Here is a 23,909-nt window from a genome sequence, read left to right as displayed (position 1 = left end):
ACACTGTTCTGCAGGCAATTGTCTCGGCCTAGGGGTGGACCACACCTGGAAGTCTGCCCCCTCCATCATTTCTACCCACCAAGGGTTGTCCACGGGTAGTGATAAGTGATGTAGGAGTACATAGGCCCAACCCCTTCGCGTCTAAGAGGAGCAGGCCCGGAACACGGTCCACACCCCTCATCTGTGGGGTCGGAACCTGAGGGTAGAATTGAACTGAAACCACATTTTGCATTCGTTTCCTTTAGACCCCCCTCTTTTGTTTCCCTCCGTTTCTTACTCATTTCTCCTGAGAGGTGTTCCTTACACATCCTGTTTTAGTCTCCGGATTTTTGAATGCAACGTTAGAATGACAGTTTGGGACAGGTCCCCTTAAACAGGCCTCCTTTAGGGAGACAGTTCCTAAAATGGTGTGCCGTGTTACTCACGGGAGCGTGTCCTGTCCCTCAGGATAGAGAGTGATATTTTAAAAATTGGAGACTAATAGTCTAAAAGCAAGTGTGCAAAGAACGGTAAGAAGAAACAGCATACTGTGAAAAGATTAAGTGCATCCATGGAGAATAGGTTCCAAGAGTTGACTGCCACCATTGTTACCATTCCTCTTGTATGGAAATGTTTTGAAGGCACTGATACTGAGATTCAGAACGCTGGTGTTAGGGTGATGTCAGGAGCAGACTCACAAAACAGGGGTTTGAGAGCAAGTAGTTGGTTTGGGAGATGATCTCAAGAAGTGCTGTAGGGAACCTGAGAAACGATGCAGGGAAGGGATGGGAGCCAAACCAGAACGATTTCAAGAGCGCATGACTCCTGTAGGAGCCTGGGGTTCCGTCCTGGCTGAGGACCTCTGGTCTCACACGCCCCACTGAAGGGGAAAGAGGCTAGGGCGCTTATCCACCAGGTGCTGCCCACTGGTTGAGGACTTCTCCTAGAGACTTACTTTCCCTACCTCTGGCCTGCCGAGAGCTTCCTCCGTCACCTAGACAAAGCCCTCCGCAGAGAGCTCCAGGTGCTGGCTGTAGCCCACCAGTGTCAGTGTGAGCACGGGGAGTGCTGGGGGAATAGCGGTGCAAATCTGAAAGTCATCTACTGTGGACTCCTCTTTCTGCAGGGAACACCAGAACCACAATCCGACAGCTACGGATAACAGTTCATGAGGGAAAACTAATGAGACACAGTGCCCTTCGATCTGTATGCCTGGAGAGTTTAAGATTTATTTAAGATATAGGAACATCTCCATATGAGGAAACCTGGCAGGAAACAAAAATGTGATTGGGATGACATGCTGGTTGACAGATCTCAGAGAACGTTCAAGCTCTGTATTCATTTGGGAGGGAGCTAGTAAGAAGGAGGTGGGGAGGAGGGTGTTGGTGGTGAGGGGCCGTGTTTGGAGGCCAACTCAGTTGAAAAGTCCGCCGGAACTGAGGTTTGACCTCAGTTGGCCTCTCATGATTCAGCTCGCGGTTGGACTACATCAAGAAGATTGGCTGATGAAAGAGAGCGGGGTGCTGGCCAGGATACTCAGCAGCAGAAGCCACTAGAGCAGGTTGGGCAGCAGCAGGTGGTCTAGCAACAGCTGGGGCGGCAGCAGCTGGACACACAGCAGCTGGGGCGGCAGCAGGTGGTCCTGCAGCAGGTGGTCTGGCAGCAGGTGGGGCGACAGCAGCTAGAGATGCAGCAGCTGGGCCTGCAGCAGCTGGAGCCACCGCAGGAGGGGCGGCAGCAGCTGGAGATGCAGCAGCTGGGGCGGCAGCAGGTGGTCTGGCAGCAGGTGGGGTGGTAGCAGCTAGAGATGCAGCATCTGGGCCTGCAGCAGCTGGAGCCACAGCAGCTGGAGCCACCGCAGGAGGGCCGGCAGCAGCTGGACACACAGCAGCTGGGGCGGCAGCAGGTGGTCCTGCAGCAGGTGGTCCTGCAGCAGGTGGTCTGGCAGCAGCTGGGGCGGCAGCAGGTGGTCTGGCAGCAGGTGGGGCGGCAGCAGCTAGAGATGCAGCAGCTGGGCCTGCAGCAGCTGGAGCCGCAGCAGCTGGAGCCACCGCAGGAGGGGCGGCAGCAGCTGGACACACAGCAGCTGGGGCGGCAGCAGGTGGTCTGGCAGCAGGTGGGGCGGCAGCAGGTCTCCTGGCCACAGCCCTGGTCAGAGCAGACGGAGCCACAACAGGAGTTGACCATGGTGTCAGAGGGTGGAGGTTCTGGGTGGGTTTGCAGGAAAGTGAAGGTCTTGAGTGTGGAGGTCTCCTTGCGCCATGGCCTCTATATACCGCCCGAACAGGGTGGTTTGTCAACACATCTTCCTTGTTGTTGTTTACCTAACATTTAAGTAATTATCAGGTACACAACAGTGTTTGTCTATGTAATGGTTTAAACTCATGGGAAACAAATTTTCTTTTCTAGATGTGATCAGTTCTATCTGGCCTCCTTTTTCCTCCTGACTCACACCCACTGGCATCTTCTGGACCGCCGTCTCCTCCTCTTCCTCCACAGAGGGCTGTTATGTGATAGGTGGCCTTTGCAATTACATTTCTTCCTCTCCCCTCCTGGATCCCCTAGCAGGATGGGATCCGGGCCAACACATCTCTGGTCGTGCATTTCTTCCCGTGATCAGCGGGGAGGACATCCCACGTGCACCGTGTGGCATGTGAGAAGTGGCACAAGACAAGAGGAAAAGGCCCTATATTACGGGTCATTGTTGAGCAATGAGGAAGGGGACAGCTGTCTATGTGTGTGTGATGTTGTTGATCCCTGCCACTGGCATGGGTTTTCCTGGGTGTTTCTACCTTTGGGATCACGTTGTCTACCCTGAAACCGTGGCAGGCCATTGTCTGTACGCTTCCCGTCACTGCCCTGAGTCGTAGTTCATTAAGTGCTAACTTTGCCGTCACATATTTTTCTGTTGCATTTCTCTGGATGGTCTTTACGGTCCGAAAAACTTAGCCTCATTTTTATTCTTATGTCATTCTTAATTGAAAATACTCTTCCACAGAGCAAAAAGGATATGTTGAATAATCAGAAGGTGCCTCTCCTCAGAATTTATCTCCAGAGCTGGGAGATCTATAGCACATGTTTTTTGTTTGTTTGTTTGTCTGTCTGTCTGTCTGTTTGTTTTTTGGTGGGGGGATGCATTTGAAATGTGTATGGATCTTAGTCAAGGTAACTTCATTTAGTTACTATTTCTCCTTCTTCTCCGCTTAGTGATAGTCCAACTTTAGCATGCAGCAAGTCATCGAAAGGGCCTATGAAATCTGTCGGGACAAACGCTACAGGTTGTGATTACACGGGGAGCCTGAGGTTTGGCATTTCTAACAAGTACCCCGATGATGTTGGTGCCGAAGGCCCAAGGACCACACTTAGGGACCTACTCGTTCATTCTGTTCATTCGTGCTTTGAGGAAGTTCCTCTATCAAGTTCCTTCCTGTTCCTTTTCAGTTACTGGAAGCAGCGCCCCCCATAGCCACACACACACCCCCTTACCAGCAGTAGACTATGTAAAAAAACATCAGAAGAGCTCGTAGTAGTGTAATGCAACTTCAACAATGGTGTTTAAGGCAAAGTAGCCAAGATGAGAATTTGGTAAAGACAGAGCTTTATTCATAAATAAATGGTTTAGTCACTATTTCTTGTTTACATTTCCTGATTGATTTTATATTTTTGGTGGAATGTGCACACATTGAGATTCAAAAAATCCTAAGTGTCGTCCTCCATAGTGATGGATTTTGTTTGATACTCAGAAACCCACCCGTGGAATTCCCACATCTATCAGGATAGAACATTTCCATTATACCAGAAAGTGCCCGCTTGTCCCTTAGTAAGTCCCCACAGCCGTAGAGGCGACTGCCGTTTCAATATGTTTTCTTTTACCGTAGATCTCTTTTGATCTAGAACATCAAACAGACTCTGTGTCTATATCTATGTGTATATCTATGTCGTGTGTGTGTGTGTGTGTGTGTGCGTGCGCACACACCCCCATCTGCCACGTGTGTATTTAAAAGAGCTTACGAATATAAGAACAAAGGCTGAGGTCATTGACCCCCGTAGAAGGTCATGATTCTTGACACAGTTTGTAGACCTCAGGCTATTCTCAGACCTGTTAACCCGTCGTCGGAGAGACCAGTCTTCTTGGATGAAGGATCACGGCAAGTGTATATCATCGAATATCCTTGGTCGTTGCCCAAGAATCTATAGCCATTGACCCAGGGCAAGCTGGAATACTCCTATGTTGGCAGGCTGTTGGACATGGGATCTGAATTGAACAGATTGCAGGAGATCCAAAATCTTTCATGGCCCCTGTTTGAATACCCCGTTCTAGATGTTAGAGTGAAAGGAGAAGTTTCCTCATTATCTTCATCCCGGTGATCCATTTGGGGGAATTTGTGGCTCCTTCTACCATAATTGTAGGCTGTGTGCATCTAGGGGTCATGGTTCTAAGAGTGGACAGCTAGCTGGAGGGGGACGTGGTAAAATTCTGATCGGCATGAAAACTCTGGCTGTCACCTTATCCCTTTGGGTTTCTAGTGCCAGGAAATCATCAAGCAAGGAAGGGAGCTATGGGAGCCGTCAGGAAGATGTTTAGCATTGAGGTGATCTGCAGGGGCGTTCTTGGTATTCCACTTTGCAGTATCAACCGCTGATGAGCAAGTAGTGTAGCCTGAAGAGGACATAGGAACGACGGGCTCAGGGCTCTGAGGGATGGGGATGGAGGTCAGTGCCCCAGGCAAGTCAGCTAAAGGAGGCGAGGAGCCACCCACTAACTCCCCTCTTGTAGGTTCTTCTGGAACTTGTGGCAAAGCGCATGGAGGGAGGTTAATGAGGGTAATCCATAGACACGAGCAGAGCTGGAGGTAGCTATGTGATACTCATTCGCATCCCTTTTTCCATAAATGCCCTGATCCGCACGCTAGTGCAGAGTATGGACTACTCGTGGCTCACACTGTTCACCCACACTGTTCTGCAGGCAATTGTCTCGGCCTAGGGGTGGACCACACCTGGAAGTCTGCCCCCTCCATCATTTCTACCCACCAAGGGTTGTCCACGGGTAGTGATAAGTGATGTAGGAGTACATAGGCCCAACCCCTTCGCGTCTAAGAGGAGCAGGCCCGGAACACGGTCCACACCCCTCATCTGTGGGGTCGGAACCTGAGGGTAGAATTGAACTGAAACCACATTTTGCATTCGTTTCCTTTAGACCCCCCTCTTTTGTTTCCCTCCGTTTCTTACTCATTTCTCCTGAGAGGTGTTCCTTACACATCCTGTTTTAGTCTCCGGATTTTTGAATGCAACGTTAGAATGACAGTTTGGGACAGGTCCCCTTAAACAGGCCTCCTTTAGGGAGACAGTTCCTAAAATGGTGTGCCGTGTTACTCACGGGAGCGTGTCCTGTCCCTCAGGATAGAGAGTGATATTTTAAAAATTGGAGACTAATAGTCTAAAAGCAAGTGTGCAAAGAACGGTAAGAAGAAACAGCATACTGTGAAAAGATTAAGTGCATCCATGGAGAATAGGTTCCAAGAGTTGACTGCCACCATTGTTACCATTCCTCTTGTATGGAAATGTTTTGAAGGCACTGATACTGAGATTCAGAACGCTGGTGTTAGGGTGATGTCAGGAGCAGACTCACAAAACAGGGGTTTGAGAGCAAGTAGTTGGTTTGGGAGATGATCTCAAGAAGTGCTGTAGGGAACCTGAGAAACGATGCAGGGAAGGGATGGGAGCCAAACCAGAACGATTTCAAGAGCGCATGACTCCTGTAGGAGCCTGGGGTTCCGTCCTGGCTGAGGACCTCTGGTCTCACACGCCCCACTGAAGGGGAAAGAGGCTAGGGCGCTTATCCACCAGGTGCTGCCCACTGGTTGAGGACTTCTCCTAGAGACTTACTTTCCCTACCTCTGGCCTGCCGAGAGCTTCCTCCGTCACCTAGACAAAGCCCTCCGCAGAGAGCTCCAGGTGCTGGCTGTAGCCCACCAGTGTCAGTGTGAGCACGGGGAGTGCTGGGGGAATAGCGGTGCAAATCTGAAAGTCATCTACTGTGGACTCCTCTTTCTGCAGGGAACACCAGAACCACAATCCGACAGCTACGGATAACAGTTCATGAGGGAAAACTAATGAGACACAGTGCCCTTCGATCTGTATGCCTGGAGAGTTTAAGATTTATTTAAGATATAGGAACATCTCCATATGAGGAAACCTGGCAGGAAACAAAAATGTGATTGGGATGACATGCTGGTTGACAGATCTCAGAGAACGTTCAAGCTCTGTATTCATTTGGGAGGGAGCTAGTAAGAAGGAGGTGGGGAGGAGGGTGTTGGTGGTGAGGGGCCGTGTTTGGAGGCCAACTCAGTTGAAAAGTCCGCCGGAACTGAGGTTTGACCTCAGTTGGCCTCTCATGATTCAGCTTGCGGTTGGACTACATCAAGAAGATTGGCTGATGAAAGAGAGCGGGGTGCTGGCCAGGATACTCAGCAGCAGAAGCCACTAGAGCAGGTTGGGCAGCAGCAGGTGGTCTAGCAACAGCTGGGGCGGCAGCAGCTGGACACACAGCAGCTGGGGCGGCAGCAGGTGGTCCTGCAGCAGGTGGTCTGGCAGCAGGTGGGGCGGCAGCAGCTAGAGATGCAGCAGCTGGGCCTGCAGCAGCTGGAGCCACCGCAGGAGGGGCGGCAGCAGCTGGACACACAGCAGCTGGGGCGGCAGCAGGTGGTCCTGCAGCAGGTGGTCCTGCAGCAGGTGGGGCGGCAGCAGGTGGTCCTGCAGCAGGTGGGGCGGCAGCAGCTGGAGCCACCGCAGGAGGGGCGGCAGCAGCTGGACACACAGCAGCTGGGGCGGCAGCAGGTGGTCCTGCAGCAGGTGGTCTGGCAGCAGGTGGGGCGGCAGCAGCTAGAGATGCAGCAGCTGGGCCTGCAGCAGCTGGAGCCGCAGCAGCTGGAGCCACCGCAGGAGGGGCGGCAGCAGCTGGACACACAGCAGCTGGGGCGGCAGCAGGTGGTCTGGCAGCAGGTGGGGCGGCAGCAGGTCTCCTGGCCACAGCCCTGGTCAGAGCAGACGGAGCCACAACAGGAGTTGACCATGGTGTCAGAGGGTGGAGGTTCTGGGTGGGTTTGCAGGAAAGTGAAGGTCTTGAGTGTGGAGGTCTCCTTGCGCCATGGCCTCTATATACCGCCCGTACAGGGTGATTTGTCAACACATCTTCCTTGTTGTTGTTTACCTAACATTTAAGTAATTATCAGGTACACAACAGTGTTTGTCTATGTAATGGTTTAAACTCATGGGAAACAAATTTTCTTTTCTGGATGTGATCAGTTCTATCTGGCCTCCTTTTTCCTCCTGACTCACACCCACTGGCATCTTCTGGACCGCCGTCTCCTCCTCTTCCTCCACAGAGGGCTGTTATGTGATAGGTGGCCTTTGCAATTACATTTCTTCCTCTCCCCTCCTGGATCCCCTAGCAGGATGGGATCCGGGCCAACACATCTCTGGTCGTGCATTTCTTCCCGTGATCAGCGGGGAGGACATCCCACGTGCATCGTGTGGCATGTGAGAAGTAGCACAAGACAAGAGGAAAAGGCCCGATATTACGGGTCATTGTTGAGCAATGAGGAAGGGGACAGCTGTCTGTGTGTGTGTGATGTTGTTGATCCCTGCCACTGGCATGGGTTTTCCTGGGTGTTTCTACCTTTGGGATCACGTTGTCTACCCTGAAACCGTGGCAGGCCATTGTCTGTACGCTTCCCGTCACTGCCCTGAGTCGTAGTTCATTAAGTGCTAACTTTGCCGTCACATATTTTTCTGTTGCATTTCTCTGGATGGTCTTTACGGTCCGAAAAACTTAGCCTCATTTTTATTCTTATGTCATTCTTAATTGAAAATACTCTTCCACAGAGCAAAAAGGATATGTTGAATAATCAGAAGGTGCCTCTCCTCAGAATTTATCTCCAGAGCTGGGAGATCTATAGCACATGTTTTTTGTTTGTCTGTTTGTCTGTCTGTCTGTTTGTTTTTTGGTGGGGGGATGCATTTGAAATGTGTATGGATCTTAGTCAAGGTAACTTCATTTAGTTACTATTTCTCCTTCTTCTCCGCTTAGTGATAGTCCAACTTTAGCATGCAGCAAGTCATCGAAAGGGCCTATGAAATCTGTCGGGACAAACGCTACAGGTTGTGATTACACGGGGAGCCTGAGGTTTGGCATTTCTAACAAGTACCCCGATGATGTTGGTGCCGAAGGCCCAAGGACCACACTTAGGGACCTACTCGTTCATTCTGTTCATTCGTGCTTTGAGGAAGTTCCTCTATCAAGTTCCTTCCTGTTCCTTTTCAGTTACTGGAAGCAGCGCCCCCCATAGCCACACACACACCCCCTTACCAGCAGTAGACTATGTAAAAATACATCAGAAGAGCTCGTAGTAGTGTAATGCAACTTCAACAATGGTGTTTAAGGCAAAGTAGCCAAGATGAGAATTTGGTAAAGACAGAGCTTTATTCATAAATAAATGGTTTAGTCACTATTTCTTGTTTACATTTCCTGATTGATTTTATATTTTTGGTGGAATGTGCACACATTGAGATTCAAAAAATCCTAAGTGTCGTCCTCCATAGTGATGGATTTTGTTTGATACTCAGAAACCCACCCGTGGAATTCCCACATCTATCAGGATAGAACATTTCCATTATACCAGAAAGTGCCCGCTTGTCCCTTAGTAAGTCCCCACAGCCGTAGAGGCGACTGCCGTTTCAATATGTTTTCTTTTACCGTAGATCTCTTTTGATCTAGAACATCAAACAGACTCTGTGTCTATATCTATGTGTATATCTATGTCGTGTGTGTGTGTGTGCGTGCGCACACACCCCCGTCTGCCACGTGTGTATTTAAAAGAGCTTACAAATATAAGAACAAAGGCTGAGGTCATTGACCCCCGTAGAAGGTCATGATTCTTGACACAGTTTGTAGACCTCAGGCTATTCTCAGACCCGTTAACCCGTCGTCGGAGAGACCAGTCTTCTTGGATGAAGGATCACGGCAAGTGTATATCATCGAATATCCTTGGTCGTTGCCCAAGAATCTATAGCCATTGACCCAGGGCAAGCTGGAATACTCCTATGTTGGCAGGCTGTTGGACATGGGATCTGAATTGAACAGATTGCAGGAGATCCAAAATCTTTCATGGCCCCTGTTTGAATACCCCGTTCTAGATGTTAGAGTGAAAGGAGAAGTTTCCTCATTATCTTCATCCCGGTGATCCATTTGGGGGAATTTGTGGCTCCTTCTACCATAATTGTAGGCTGTGTGCATCTAGGGGTCATGGTTCTAAGAGTGGACAGCTAGCTGGAGGGGGACGTGGTAAAATTCTGATCGGCATGAAAACTCTGGCTGTCACCTTATCCCTTTGGGTTTCTAGTGCCAGGAAATCATCAAGCAAGGAAGGGAGCTATGGGAGCCGTCAGGAAGATGTTTAGCATTGAGGTGATCTGCAGGGGCGTTCTTGGTATTCCACTTTGCAGTATCAACCGCTGATGAGCAAGTAGTGTAGCCTGAAGAGGACATAGGAACGACGGGCTCAGGGCTCTGAGGGATGGGGATGGAGGTCAGTGCCCCAGGCAAGTCAGCTAAAGGAGGCGAGGAGCCACCCACTAACTCCCCTCTTGTAGGTTCTTCTGGAACTTGTGGCAAAGCGCATGGAGGGAGGTTAATGAGAGCAATCCATAGACACGAGCAGAGCTGGCGGTAGATATGTGATACTCATTCGCATCCCTTTTTCCATCATGCCCTGATCCGCACATAATCAACACGTTAGCAAGGAACGGCAGGATGGGCGACGTCGGGTCCAGGAGGCCGTGCAGTGTGCGTGTATGATGACTTGGAGTAATCCATGACCTCTGAACCATGTAAGGTAGCCAAACAAACTCTAGCGTTTGGGGAAGGAAGCGTGATGCGTTGGAGGGAAATCAAGTTGCCTCTCTGGGAGGGAGTGGGGCGTATGCAGGGGTGGGGCGGAGGGCGGAGTGGGGGAGACACTAAGTGAGGTAGAAGGAAGAGAAGAGAGCATGGGCATTCACAGGAGTCCCGACAGAGAGAAGGCTGGCGCTTCTGGTCCCGACCTAACGCATGATGCTGCCTCGGCACTCAGGGACGTGACGCTGGATTCAGGCTCTGAGAGGAAGAGTGCACTTAGGCCCTGAGTCACCTCCCGGGAGCAGTGGAGGGACCTCTGAGGAGCTAGGAAGGCTCCTGACCTGGGCAGACGCCTGCACGGCGGACGAGCTATGTGGGAGGCTCTGGACAGACTGCCAAGACCAAACATGCCTCCTGCTGGTCCTTAGGAGCTGGGGGTTTGCGTGACCAGATGAAAAACTGACTTGACGTATGTTTCCTACTGTTTGCTGGAATTTGACTCTATGCTTCACGTACAGTTTCTCCAATTTTTGAAGGAATTTTTTTCTTTGAAGATCCTACTTCTATTCAAGTTATTTCACATACAGTGTAGCATTAATTTCTGGGGTAGAACCCAGTGATTCATCAGTTGCATATAACACCGAGTGCTCATTCCATCATGTTCTCTCCTTAATGTCCATCACTCAGTTACCCCATCCTCCATTCACCTCTCCTCCAGCAATCCTCAGTTTGTTCACTGTATTGAAGAGTCTCTTATGTTTTGGCTTCCTCTCTTTATCTTTATTTTTCCTTCTCTCCCCCTACGTTCATCCTTTTTGTTTCTTAAATTCCACATATGAGTGAAATCATATGGTATTTGTCTCTCTCTGACTTATTTCGTTTAGCATAGTACATTCTTGTTCCATCCACATTATTTCAAATGGGAAGATTTAATTCTTTTTGGGGGCTGAGTAAATTCCATTATATACATATATATATATACACACACACACAACCAGACACATTCATATATATACATATATATGTATGCACACATGTATACATATATATACATATGTATTTGTATTTCATTCCAGTATATCATATTCCACACACACACACACACACACACACACACACACACACACACACACACACCACATCTTTATCCATTCATCATTTGATGGACATTTGGGCTCTTTCCAGGTTTCGGCTATTGTGGATTGTGCTGCTATAAACTTTTGGGTTTATGATGCTCTTCAAATCACTATTTTGTATCCTTTCGATAAATATCTAGTAGTGCTGTTGCTAATTTGTAGTGTAGCTCTTTTTTTAACTTTTCGAGGAACCTCCATGCTGTTTTCTAGAGTAGCTGCTCCAGTTTGTGTTCCCACTTACATAATAAGAAGATCCCCCTTTTCTGCATCCTCACCAACATTTGTTCTTTCCTGACTTGTTAATATTAATCATTCTGACGGGTGTGTAGTGGTATCTCATTGTGGTTTTGATTTGTATTTCCCTGATGCCAAGCGATAGTGAGCATTTCTTCATATTCCTGTTGGCCATGTGTATGTCTTCTTTGAGGAAATATCTGTTCATGCCTTCTGCCCACTTCTTAACTGGCTTATTTGTTTTTTTGGGTGTTGAGTTTGATAAGTTCCTTACAGATTTTGGATACTAACCTTTATCCAGTACGTCATTTGCAAAAATCTCTGCCATTGCGCAGGTTGCCATTTAATTTTGTTGACTGTTTCCTTTGCTGGGCAGAAGCTCTTTATCTTGATGAAGTCTCACTAGTTCCTTTTTGCTTTTGTTTCCCTTGTCTCTGAAGACGTGAAGTAAGAAGTTGATAGGTCCTTGCGGTACCTAGGTGGCTCAATTGGTTAGGCGTCTGCCTTCGGCTCAGGTCACAGTCCCAGAGTTCTGGGACTGGGCCCCGCATTGGGCTCTTTGTTCAGTGTAAAGACTGTTTCTTCCTCTGCCCCTCATCCTGCTCGTTCTCTCTCTCAAATAAACAAATGAATAAATAAAATCTTTAAAAAAAAAGTTGCTGTGTCTGAGGTCAAAGAGGTTGCTGCTCTAGGAATTTGATGGACTCCTGTCTGACATTTAGGTCCCTCATCCATTTTGAGTTTATTTCTGTGTGTGGTATAAGAAAGCGGTCCAGTTTCATTCTTCTGCATGTTGGTGTCCAATTTTCCCAACACCATTTGTTAAAGAGACTGTCTTTTTTTCCATCGTATATTTTTTCCTGCTTTGTTGGAGATTAGTTGACCATAGAGTTGAGGGTCCACTTCTGGGTTCTCTGTTCTGTCGCATTGATCTATGTGTCTGTTTTTGTACCAGTATCATACTGTCTTGATGATTACAGCTTTGTAAGAGAGCTTGAGGCCCAGAATTGTGATGGCTCCCTCCTTGCTTTTCTTTTTCAACATTACTTTGGCTAATCGGGGTGTTTTCTGGTTCCATAGAAATTTTAAAATTTTTTGTTCTAACTCTGTGTTATTTTGATAGGGATTGCATTGACTATATAGATTGCTTTGGGAAATGTAGACATCTTAACAATATCTGTTCTTCCAATACATGAACATGGAATGTTTTTCCATTTCTTTGTGTCTTCCTCAATTTCATTCATAAGTGTTGTATAGTTTTCAGAGTACAGATCTTTTACCTCTTTGGTTAGGTTTATTCCTTGGTATCTCATGGTTTTTCGTGTGGTTATAAATGGGATAGATTCCTTGATTTCTTCTTCTGCATCATTATTGGTGTATAGAAATGCAGCAGACTTCTGTCCATTGATTTTATATCCCGTGACTTTGCTGAATTCCTCTTTCAGTTCTAGCACTTTTTTGGTGGAGTCTTTTGGGTTTTCTACATAGAGTATCATGTTGTCTGTGAAGAGTGGAAGTTTGACTTCTTACTCGCCAGTTTGGATGTCTTTTATTTCTTTTTGTTGTCGACTGCTGAGGCTAGGACTTCTAGTACTATGTTAAACAACAGTGGTGAGAGTGGACATCCCTGTTGTGCTTCTGACCTTAGGGGAAAGCTCTCAGTTTTTCCCCACTGAGAATGATATTCACTGTGGGCTTTTCATTTATGGCTTTTATGATCTTGAGGTATGTTCCCTCTATCCCTACAATGTGGAGAGTTTTAATCAAGAAAGAATGCTGTATTTTGTCAAATGCTTTTATGCATCTATTGAGAGGATCGTATGGGTTTTTTTTGTTTTGTTTTTATTTTATTTATTTATTTACTTTTTTAATAATAATTTTTTATTATGTTAGTCACCATGCAGTACATCCCTAGTTTTTGATGTAAAGTTCCATGATTCATTACTTGCGTATAACACCCAGTGCACCATGGAATATGTGCCCTCCTTAATACCCATCACCAAATGCTTTTATGCATCTATTGAGAGGATCGTATGGTTCTTACCCTTTCTTTTATTAATGTGGTGTATCACATTCATTGATTTGTGGATATTGAACCACCCCTGCAACTTAAGAATAAATCACACTTAGTTGTGGTGAATAATTCTTTTAATGTACTGTTGGATTTGATTAGCTAGTATCTTGTTCAGAATCTTTGCATCCATGTTCATCAGGGATATTGGTCTATAATTCTTTTTAGTGAGGACTTTGGTTTTGGAATCAAGGTAATGCTGGCCTCATAGAATGATTTGGAAGTTTTCCTTCCATTTCTGTTTTTTTGGGGGGAACAGTTTGAGATGAATAGGTATTACTTGTTCTTTGAGTGTTTGGTAGAATTCCCATTGGGAAGCTGTCTGGCCCTGGACTCTTGTTTGTTGGGAGATTTTTGAATACTGATTCAATTACTTTGCTGGTTATGGGTCTATTCAGATTTTCTGTTTGTCCCTGCTTCAGTTTTGGAATTTATGTGTTTCTGGGAATTTATTCATTTCTTCCAGATTGCCTAATTTTTTGGCATGTGATTGCTCATAATATTCTCTTAAAATTTTATTTCTTTGGTGTTGGTTATGATCTCTCCTCTTTCATTCATGATTTTATTTATTTGGGTCCTTTTTCTTTTCTCTCTCTCTCTCTCTCTCTCTCTCTCTCTTTTTGATAAGTCTGGCTAGGGGTTTACCAGTTTCGTTAATTCTTTCAAAGAACCAGCTCTGGTTTCGTTGATCTGTACTATTTTATTTTTCATTTCTGTATCATTTATTTCTGCTCTAATCTTTATTATTTCCCTTTTCCTACTGGACTTAGACTTTATTTGCTGTTCTTTTTCCAGCTCGTTTAGGTGTAAGGTTAGGTTGTGTATTTGAGACTTTTCTTGCTTTTTGAGGAAGGCCTTTATTATTATATACTTCCCTCTTAGGACCTCCTTTGCTACATCCCAAAGATTTTGGACTATTTTATTTTTATTCTCATTTACTTCTATGTATTTTTAAAATTCTTCTTTAATTTCCTGGTTAAATCATCCATTCTTTACTAGGATGTTCTTTAACCTCCATGTATTTGTGGTCTTTCCAAATTTTTTCTTGTGGTTGACTTCAAGTTTCATAGCATTGTGATCTGAAAATATGCATGGTATAATCTCAGTCTTTTTGTACCAGTTGAGGCCTGATTTATGATCCAGTATGTCATCTATTCTGGAGAATGTTTCATGCACACTTGAAAAGAATGTGTATTCTGCTGCTTTAGGATGAAATGCTCTGAATACGTCTGTGAAATCCATCTGGTCCAGTGTGTCGTTCAAATCCCTTGTTTCCTTGTTGATCTTCTACTTAGATGATCTGTTCATTGCTGTGAGTGGGGTGTTAAAGTGCCCCACTGTTATTGTATTCTTATCAATAAGTTTCCTTACGTTTATTATTAATTGATTTATATTTTTGGCTGCTCCCAAGTTAGGGGCATTAATATTTATAGTTGTTAGATCCTCTTGTTGGATAGACTCCTTTGTTATGATATAGTGTGATTCTTCATCTCCTATTACAGTCTTTGGTTTAAAATCTAGTTTGTCTAATATAAGGATGGCTACTCCAGCTTTCTTTTGATGTCCATTAACATGATAAATGGTCCTCCACTCCCTCACTATCTGGAGGTGTCTTTGGGTCTAAAATGAATCTCTTGTAAGCAGCATATTGATGGGTGTTTTTTTGTTTGTTTGTTTGTTTGTTTTTACCCATTCTGATACTCTGTGTCTTTTGATTGGAGTATTTATTCCATGTACATTCAGAGTAATTATTGAAAGATATTAATTTAGTGCCATTATATTACCTGTAAAGTCGCTGTTCCTGTAGATTGTGTTCCTTTCTATTCTGTGTTGCTTTTCGTCTCTCTTTCCCACTCAAAGGGTTCCCTTTAATATTTCTTGTAGAGCTGGTTTAGTGTCATGAACTCCTATAGTTTTTGCTTGTCTTAGAAACTCTTTATCTCCCCTTCTATTCTGAATGACAGCCTTGCTAAAATATTCTTGGCTGCATGTTTTTCCCATTTAGCACTTTGAATATTTCCATCCACTCCTTTTTGGCCTGCCAGATCTCTGTGGACAGGTCAGCTGCTAAGCTTATGTGTTTACCCTTGTAAGTTAAGAACCTTTGTCCCTAGTGGCTTCCAGAATTCTCTCTTTATCTTTTATTTTGCAAGTTTCACTATGATATATCATGGTGTTGATCTGCTTTTGTTGATTTTGAGGGAGTTTTCTATGCCTTTTGGACTTGAATGCCTGTTTTCTTACCCAGATTAGGGAAGTTCTCAGCTATAATTTGTTCAAATATACCTTCTACCCCTTTTTCCTGCTCTTCCTCTGGGACTGTTATGTTATAGATATTATTTTGCTTTATGTAATTGCTGAGTTCTCAAAGTCTACCTTTATAGTCTAATAGTTCTCTTTCCCTCTTTTTTTCAACATCATTATTTTCCATAATTTTATCTTCCGTATCACCTATTTTCTCCTCTGTTTCTTCAGTCCTCATGATTATACCTGTTAGTTTTGCATCTCAGTTACAGCATTTTTAAATTTCAGCCTGGCTAGTTTTTAGGTCCTTTCTCTGCAGCAAGGGTTTCTCTGGTGTCTTCTATGCTTTTTTCAAGCCCATTTAGTAGTCTTATGACTGTTGTTCTAAATTCATATTCAGATATATTGCTTATATGTGTTTTGAGCAAGTCCTTGGCTGTGATTTCTTCTTGAACTTCCTTTTGGGGAGAGTTCCTCTGTCTTGTCACTTAGGCAAAGTTTCTGTCATTTGCCAGTTATGAAAGCCTGTTATGTTTTGTGCACCTGAGGGTAATGCTATATTAAAAAGAGGTCATTCACTGTCCTGAGCCTAGCACGTCAGGAAGTGTTTTTGGTGTATACTGTGTGCACTCTGCTGTAGCATTTTGGCTGCTTTTTCCCACTGGTCAGTCCTCTGAAGAGTCCCTCCTTGCAGTGGGAAGTGTTTGAACTTTTAACTAGGTGTGCTTTAATGTGTTTGTTCAAATAAGTGTGGGGAGAAAAGGGGGGGGAAGCCTGATCCAAAGAAAAGAGAAAAGGATATGAAAAAACAAACTAATAAACAAACAAAAAATTATAAGCATGATTCCAAAGGAAAAAAACAAAAGAAGAAAAAGAAAAAAAATACAGCCTGGTCCTATTTCCACCAGAACTGAAGGTGATGCTTTGAAGCACTGTATGATCAGTAGACTTGGTGCCTGTGGGGTGCTTCCTGTGCTGGTCTTCTGGGGGAGAAGCCCGCTGCACTTGCTCAGAGTCAGTCCTGCTTCAGGGAATATACACTTGCCAGGCATGCGGGGGGCGGGGGGGGGGGACAGTCAGTGATGGGGGAGAGGCGGGGTTGGATATAAGTGGCTCTCACTTCCTCTGGGTGTTGCTGTGTTGTTCTCTGAAGTCTGACCTTGTAGGTGGTGACTGGAATATGGTGCCACCCCACTCTGTCATCCTTGGACAGGGCATCTTACATCCACAGCTGCTCAGGAAGCCCTCACAGAAAAGCAAGGGCCGTCAGTGCACCACAGATCTTCTGCATTTTATCTTCGGCGCATGGCCGGGATTCAGGACTCCAGATCTTGAAGGACCCTGCACTGCACAGATCCACTCCTTCCTCTGAAGTAGAGCCTCCCCACCGCGCTCTGTCTAGTGTCCTTTGTCCGAGAAAACAGTCCCATTCCTGTGCAGTGTGCAAAATCTATGGTGTAGCACCTGGAAAATCATCACCAGGTTATCTGCCCTTTGCACATGTCCCTGTCCCCTGCTGATGAAAGGCCATTAGATGGCACCTGCAGGGTCTTTTGGATTTAGAGAGGCAATATACCCTATCCAAATGTACTACAGGAAGGGGAATGTTCTCTCCCAGTGTAAACCAGGAAATCCCTATACCAATTTATGCCTTCCCTGGCCAGGCCTTCCTTCGCCCCAGGAGTGAGTACCAAAGCTCCACTTTGCAGACTTCCAAAACCTCAGTTTGAGCTCCACACACTGTTTGTAAAAAGCCTGTGATACGCAGTTCTTCTTGCTCCCCCAACCCCTGATCCAGAGGGGTTTTCTTCTTTACAAAAAGAAAAAAAAAGATGTTAATTATTTATTTAACAGAGATCAAGCATGAGTAGGGCGGGGGGGCAGAGGGAGATGAAGTGGGACAAGCAGACTCCCCACTGAGCCCCGGGAGCCCAGTGTGGGGCTCAGTCCCGGGATCCGGAGATCATGACCTGAGCTGAAGGCAGAAGCTTAACCAGCTGAGCCACCCAGCTTCCCCAGAGAGGATTCCTTCTTGTGCAAACCCATTGCTGGACTCTTTCAGCCCCTCTCTCTTTCTCTCCCTTTTCCCTCCCCACAGAAAGGGCCCCCCTCCACTACATGGCAAGATAGTTTTTTCTTACGAATTCACTTCCACACACCTCACACCTGCCATGCTGTCTCCCTTCATCCATGGAGATCCTTCTTCCAATCCTCAGATCAATTTCCTGGGTGTTCCAAGTGATCTAACCTCAATACAGCTGTGTTTGAGGGACCAGAAAAGCCCTACTTCTCTGCCATTTATCACCTCCCTCCTAATTCTTGAAGGAATGTTTAAAGTGTGTCTTGAGATTCCCATTGCAGGGATGAGGAAATTCAGTCTGAGACGGGTAAAGTTACAGCAGAGTTTGGTGTCTCCCAGAAGCCACTCTGAAGAACAGCATCCAGGCATGTAGTTTGTTTGGGGAGGGCAGATCCCACGGGGGGAGTGTGAGGAAGTGACACAGGGAGGTGGCACTATGAGTCCAGCGTCCCAGCTTGCAAGTGAAGCTTAACCCTGAGAGATATATCAGAAATGATGTAACACATTCATTGGGATTCTCCTAATTCAGCAACAAGGGATCTGGATTCTTTATACACCAACTCTCCAGAAGCACTGCTTGAGCGTTTCCCGCAGTGTGGCACGCACAGGACGCATGACGTTCTCCTGTGGCATGAAAACAGCCCTTAGGCATAGAGATGCGGCTCTGGTGGGTAGCAATTGTCCTGAACACCGGCAGATCTGAGATATATGGCTGGCGTATTAAGACATCATCTACATTCTACAGTCCTCTCCGCTCACACCCAATATTTTCTTCTTAATGATGGTGGACAGGCACAATTTGTATAAGAGGAAGACAGAGGAGGAAGATGAAGGAAAAGAGGAGGGGACGTGAGGTGGGGAGAGTGGAAGGTAGAGCGAGGGAGGGAAGCAGAGGGGAAGAGCAAGCAATAGCTGTGGAGTCAGTGACATTAAGGAACTTCCTCTGCTGGTTAACAAGGTGAGGACTAGAGTCACCAGCTCATCCTGGTTTCCCCAAACTGCCCCAGTTATAGCACTGAAAGTCCCACGTCCTGGAAAAGCCCTCATTTCTGGGTGAATCAGGACTGCTGGTCACTCAGGAAGTCTGGCGATTGATGCCTGCCTCCTCTCGGTGTACTGCGGCTGTTTCTTTCCACCTGCTTGATTCTGCCTTGACATATGGAAGAGATGAAGTCAGATATCCTCCACCCAGGTGTCTCTGACTGAACTGGGATACACAGGTGGGGTAGCGTGCTACGAGAGGCAGATGCCTGTGCGAGTCTGGAATCAGGCTTTGTGGGGAAACCGACTTGGGTTCACACATGATTTCAGTTCATCACTATGACCATAGCCACATCATGCCCCTCACCTCAGGGATAGTCCCAATCTACATGCAACCTAAGGACCAGCGCTGGGGAAGGACCACTAACCTGACTCGCCAACCACTTCCCAGCCCAGTGGGAATTACATCACATGATGAAATTATTGAAGCAAGACTGCTGCTGCTGATGTGACCACCTTGTGTTCATCAGAAGATGTTTCTATGAGTTATCGTCAATTAAGAAACACATTGAACACTTACGTTCTAAAGATTCATAACATTAGGAAAACAACTTCCCCTTTTGCAATTCCCAAATTATTGGGAAAACAACAGAAACAACAACAAGGAAGTCACGCCCATTGGTCCAAATTTGGGGATGCAGCGCATAAAAGCCCCACAACAGGAGGAGACAACAGAATCTGAGAAACTCACTTCTGAACAGAAGCTCCCCCTCCACCTGTGACACCATGACCGACTTGTGCTGCTCCCCTTGCTGCCAGCCTACGTGCTGCAGGACCACCTGCTGCAGGACCACCTGTTGCCAGCCCAGCTGCTACGGGTGCGGCGGTGGCTGTGGACAAGGCGGCAGCGGGTCCAGCTGCTGCGGGTCCTGCTGCTGCCAGCCTTGCTGCTGCCGCCCAACTTGCTGTCAGACCACCTGCTGCAGGACCACCTGCTGCCGGCCCAGCTGCTGTGTGTCCAGCTGCTGCCAGCCCAGCTGCTGTGGGTCCAGTGGCTGTGGACAAACTTGCTGTGGGTCCAGCTGCTGTCAGCCAGCCTGCTGTACCCCTGTGTACTGCAGGAGAACGTGCTACCAGCCCACCTGCTGCTGCGTGCCTGGATGCCTAGCCCAGGGCTGTGGATCCAGCTGCTGCTAGCCTGGTTGCCAGCCAAACTGCTGCCGCACCACCTGCTGCAGGACCACCTGCTGCCACCGCTGCTGTGTGTCCAGCTGCTGCCAGCCTTCCGACTGCCAGGTGCCTCACCAGGAACCACCACCTGCACATTGCACTGATTTGCCATTTGGGAAACAAAGACACTGCCAAAGGTTGCTGAAAGCCAGCATGCAGTCGCCAGCATTTCTGTTACCCATCTGCCTGTTCAGAAGCTTGTGAATCAGCTTGATGAAGCGTGGGCCACTTCTCCTGATTCTCTTCTTCCTTAGGTCTTGGGAGTCCCTGCCAGCTTCGTGCATCCAGATAGGGAGTCAAGATCTCTGCTTGGACTCCATAGTCAAGATCTTCATCCTGTCTGACCCCTTTGAGAAATAAATCCTCCTACTTGACATGTATTTTTTTGCAACTATTAATGTCTGCACAAGTATGTTTTCTTTCGCAGCGTACTCGTGGTTCTTGTATGCTGATTTCTTCCTGTCATCATCCTTTTGAATGTCTCCCTAGACACAGGGAATCTCACATGAATTTCTTAATAAACCCTGTACCGATTCGCAACCCATATGGTGTTCGTGTCCTTGTACCGCATTCGCGACGTAACGATTTATATGCAGGTCACATACCCCATACACTACCCTTTTGGAGCCTCATACGCTCCCCCACAAATTCATTCATCCATTTGCGGATGAGGAAGCCTCAGGACGTCATGTCGGAGAGCTGACGGGGACACAAAACTCGGACGCCGGGCTGCGTCTGCTGCCCTTGTTGAAGGGCACTCCCCTTCCCATCTGTAGGCGAGTTAGGCAACGCCCTGGGCCTGAGCACCAGCAAGATGTTCCTTTGAGGGTCTTCGTGGAGCGCGGAAGTCCTGTTCTCCTGTAGTTGCCGGTGTTAGATACGTGGGACAACGTGGTAGACGTTCGTGTCCTACCACTCAGGGACCCGCAGCCCCGTGCGAGGGCAGCGGGCCCGGCCCTTTAGAGCTCTTGGGAACACGGGGGCCCTTGCGTGGCCTCGGGCACCATCCAGCCCCTCATGCACCCCTCCGCATCAGAGATAGGTGAGCCTGCGGTGGCCTCACGACTGAAGGCCGCAGCTGCACACGCATGTCATGTTGTGTCATGAAGGTCCCCTTCTGGTTGGGCCTTGTGGTCCTCGGGACCTATTAGCAGAGTACAGAGGGATCAGGCCTTTTTGTGCCCAACCCATCATGCTCCCCAACTGGCGGGCGATTTGGCCTCATGATCCACATGTTAGTGTCCGTAGTGTAGTGGTTATCACGTTCGCCTCACGTGATCCACATGGTAGCAAGAAAAGGAAGGAAGGATGACATCAGGGCCGAGAGCCCGTGCAGTGGGCGTGTATGATCACTTGGAGTAATCCATGAGCTCTACACCATCTAAGGGAACCAGACAACCTCCAGCGTTTGGGGAAGGAACCCTGAAGCGTTCCCTTTGAGGGAAATCAGCGTGCCTCTCTGGGAGCAGGGTGTAGGCAGGGGTGGGGCGGAGGGCGAGGGGAGACTAAGTGAGGAAGAAGAAAGAGAAAAGACCAGGGGCCTTCACAGGAGTCCGGACAGACAGAAGGCTGGTGCTTCTGGTCCCGAACTAAAGCATGACGCTGCCTCGGCGCTCAGGGACGAGAGGCTGGATTCAGGCTCTGAGAGGAAGAGCAGACTTAGGCCCCGAGTCACCTCCCGGGAACAGCGGAGGGACCTCTGAGGAGCTAGGAAGGCTTCTGTCTGGGGCACACGCCAGCACTGGAAACCAGCTATCCAGGAGGCTCTGGACAGACTGCCAAGACCAAACTGGCCTCTTGCTGGCTCTGGAGAGCTGGGGGTCTGTGAGCTGAGATGAGGAACGGACAAGACCTGAGTGGCCTCCTACTTGCGCGGTACTGAGCGAATGCTTCATGTACATTTTCTTTAATTATTGAAGTAATTTTCCACAGAGGTATCAAGGTTCCCATTGCAGGGATGAGGAAATCAAGATTGAGACGGGTAAAGTTATGGCAGAGTTTGGTGTCTCCCAGAAGCCACTCTGAAGAACAGCATCCAGGCATGTAGTCTGTTTGGGAAGGGCAGATCCCACGGGGAGAGTGTGAGGAAGTGACACAGGGAAGTGGCACTATGAGTCCAGCGTCCCAGCTTGCAAGTGAAGCTTAACCCTGAGAGATGTATCAGAAATGATGTAACACATTCATTGGGATTCTCCTAATTCAGCAACAAGGGATCTGGATTCTTTATACACCAACTCTCCAGAAGCACTGCTTGAGCGTTTCTCTCAGTGTGGCACGCACAGGACGCATGACGTTCTCCTGTGGCATGAAAACAGCCCTTAGGCATAGAGATGCGGCTCTGGTGGGTAGCAATTGTCCTGAACACCGGCAGATCTGAGATATATGGCTGGCGTATTAAGACATCATCTACATTCTACAGTCCTCTCCGCTCACACCCAATATTTTCTTCTTAATGATGGTGGACAGGCACAATTTGTATAAGAGGAAGACAGAGGAGGAAGATGAAGGAAAAGAGGAGGGGACGTGAGGTGGGGAGAGTGGAAGGTAGAGCGAGGGAGGGAAGCAGAGGGGAAGAGCAAGCAATAGCTGTGGAGTCAGTGACATTAAGGAACTTCCTCTGCTGGTTAACAAGGTGAGGACTAGAGTCACCAGCTCATCCTGGTTTCCCCAAACTGCCCCAGTTATAGCACTGAAAGTCCCACGTCCTGGAAAAGCCCTCATTTCTGGGTGAATCAGGACTGCTGGTCACTCAGGAAGTCTGGCGATTGATGCCTGCCTCCTCTTGGTGTACTGCGGCTGTTTCTATCCACCTGCTTGATTCTGCCTTGACATATGGAAGAGATGAAGTCAGATATCCTCCACCCAGGTGTCTCTGACTGAACCGGGATACACAGGTGGGGTAGCGTGCTACGAGAGGCAGATGCCTGTGCGAGTCTGGAATCAGGCTTTGTGGGGAAACCGACTTGGGTTCACACATGATTTCGGTTCATCACTATGACCATAGCCACATCATGCCCCTCACCTCAGGGATAGTCCCAATCTACATGCAACCTAAGGACCAGCGCTGGGGAAGGACCACTAACCTGACTCGCCAACCACTTCCCAGCCCAGTGGGAATTACATCACATGATGAAATTATTGAAGCAAGACTGCTGCTGCTGATGTGACCACCTTGTGTTCATCAGAAGATGTTTCTGTGAGTTATCGTCTATTATGATACTCATTAAAGACTTATTTTTTAATGATTTATCATATTTAGGCAGCAGTTTCCTGTTTCAAGTTCCCCAGTGACTATGTTAATCAAGGTAAACAACTATGAAAATTCTGCTTATTGTTTCAATCCCTGGCAGGTCAGGTGCCTAAAAGCCCCACAACAGGAGGAGACAACAGAATCTGAGAAATTCACATCTGAACAGAATCCCTGCTCCACCTGTGAATTCATGGCTGAATCGTTCTCCTCCCTTTGCTGTCACCCTGTGTGCTTCCAGACCACCTGCACTGGCCCAGCTGCTGCGGGTCCTGGTGCTGCCACCCAACTTGCTGTCAAACGTCATGCTTAGGACAACCTTCTGCCAGCTCACCTGCTGCAGAACTAGGTGCTGCCAGCCCAGCTGTCGTGGTTCTAGTGGCTGTGGACAAAGCTGCTGTAGTTCCAGCTGCTGTGAGCCCTGCTAGGGTCCAAAGTGCTTTTAGAGCACCCTCCGTAGGACCCCCTGCTGCTGCTCGTGTCTGTTCAGCTGCTCTCAGCCTTCCTGCTCCTGATTGCCTGCCACAAACCACCTTCTTCTCCACATAACCTTTGTTAACTATCTTTTTTTGGGGGGGGACAAATTCTCTTCCTAGATTTTGCTCAAAGCCAGTATACTATCACCATAATTTCTGTGAATCATCCATCTTTTTAAGGACTTGTGAATCAACTTGATGAAATACAGGGTAGTTTCCCCAGTTCTCTTCCTCTGTGTAGATGGTCATGTGCCAGTTTGGTGCATTCAGTATGGAGCGTAGGTTTCTGCTTTGACACTGAATCAGTATCTTCACCTTCTCCCTCCAAGTTACTCA

The 23,909-nt window shown here is 47.5% G+C and overlaps 1 protein-coding gene and 1 pseudogene across 7 annotated transcripts; one reads left to right on the top strand and one right to left on the bottom strand.

The window, feature by feature from the left end:
- Positions 1-1,492: 1,492 nt before the first annotated feature.
- On the bottom strand, positions 1,493-7,052 carry LOC123781816 (uncharacterized). Of its 7 annotated transcripts, XM_087854400.1 has the most exons (3): positions 6,525-7,052; positions 2,059-2,115; positions 1,493-1,950 (listed from the first exon to the last, which is right to left on the bottom strand). In XM_087854400.1, exons 1-3 carry the CDS (start codon positions 7,050-7,052, stop codon positions 1,561-1,563), a joined length of 975 nt encoding a protein of 324 aa, XP_087710526.1. In that variant the 3' UTR covers positions 1,493-1,560. The 7 variants fall into 7 exon arrangements, with proteins under 7 accessions (XP_087710526.1, XP_045637497.1, XP_087710527.1 ...); XM_045781541.2 differs by lacking the exon at positions 2,059-2,115 and having other exon boundaries at positions 1,493-1,891; positions 6,523-7,052; XM_087854401.1 differs by lacking the exon at positions 2,059-2,115 and having other exon boundaries at positions 1,493-1,920.
- A 12,354-nt stretch (positions 7,053-19,406) lies between these two features.
- Positions 19,407-20,367, top strand: LOC123781881 (uncharacterized; annotated as a pseudogene).
- Positions 20,368-23,909: the final 3,542 nt, after the last annotated feature.

This window comes from Ursus americanus, chromosome 23 (assembly GCF_024610735.1).
Source record: "Ursus americanus isolate L20-20 chromosome 23, mUrsAme1.1.p, whole genome shotgun sequence".
Lineage (NCBI taxonomy): Eukaryota > Metazoa > Chordata > Mammalia > Carnivora > Ursidae > Ursus > Ursus americanus.
Note: the sequence above shows the minus strand (reverse complement) of the source record. Positions and strands in the feature narration are given on the sequence as shown.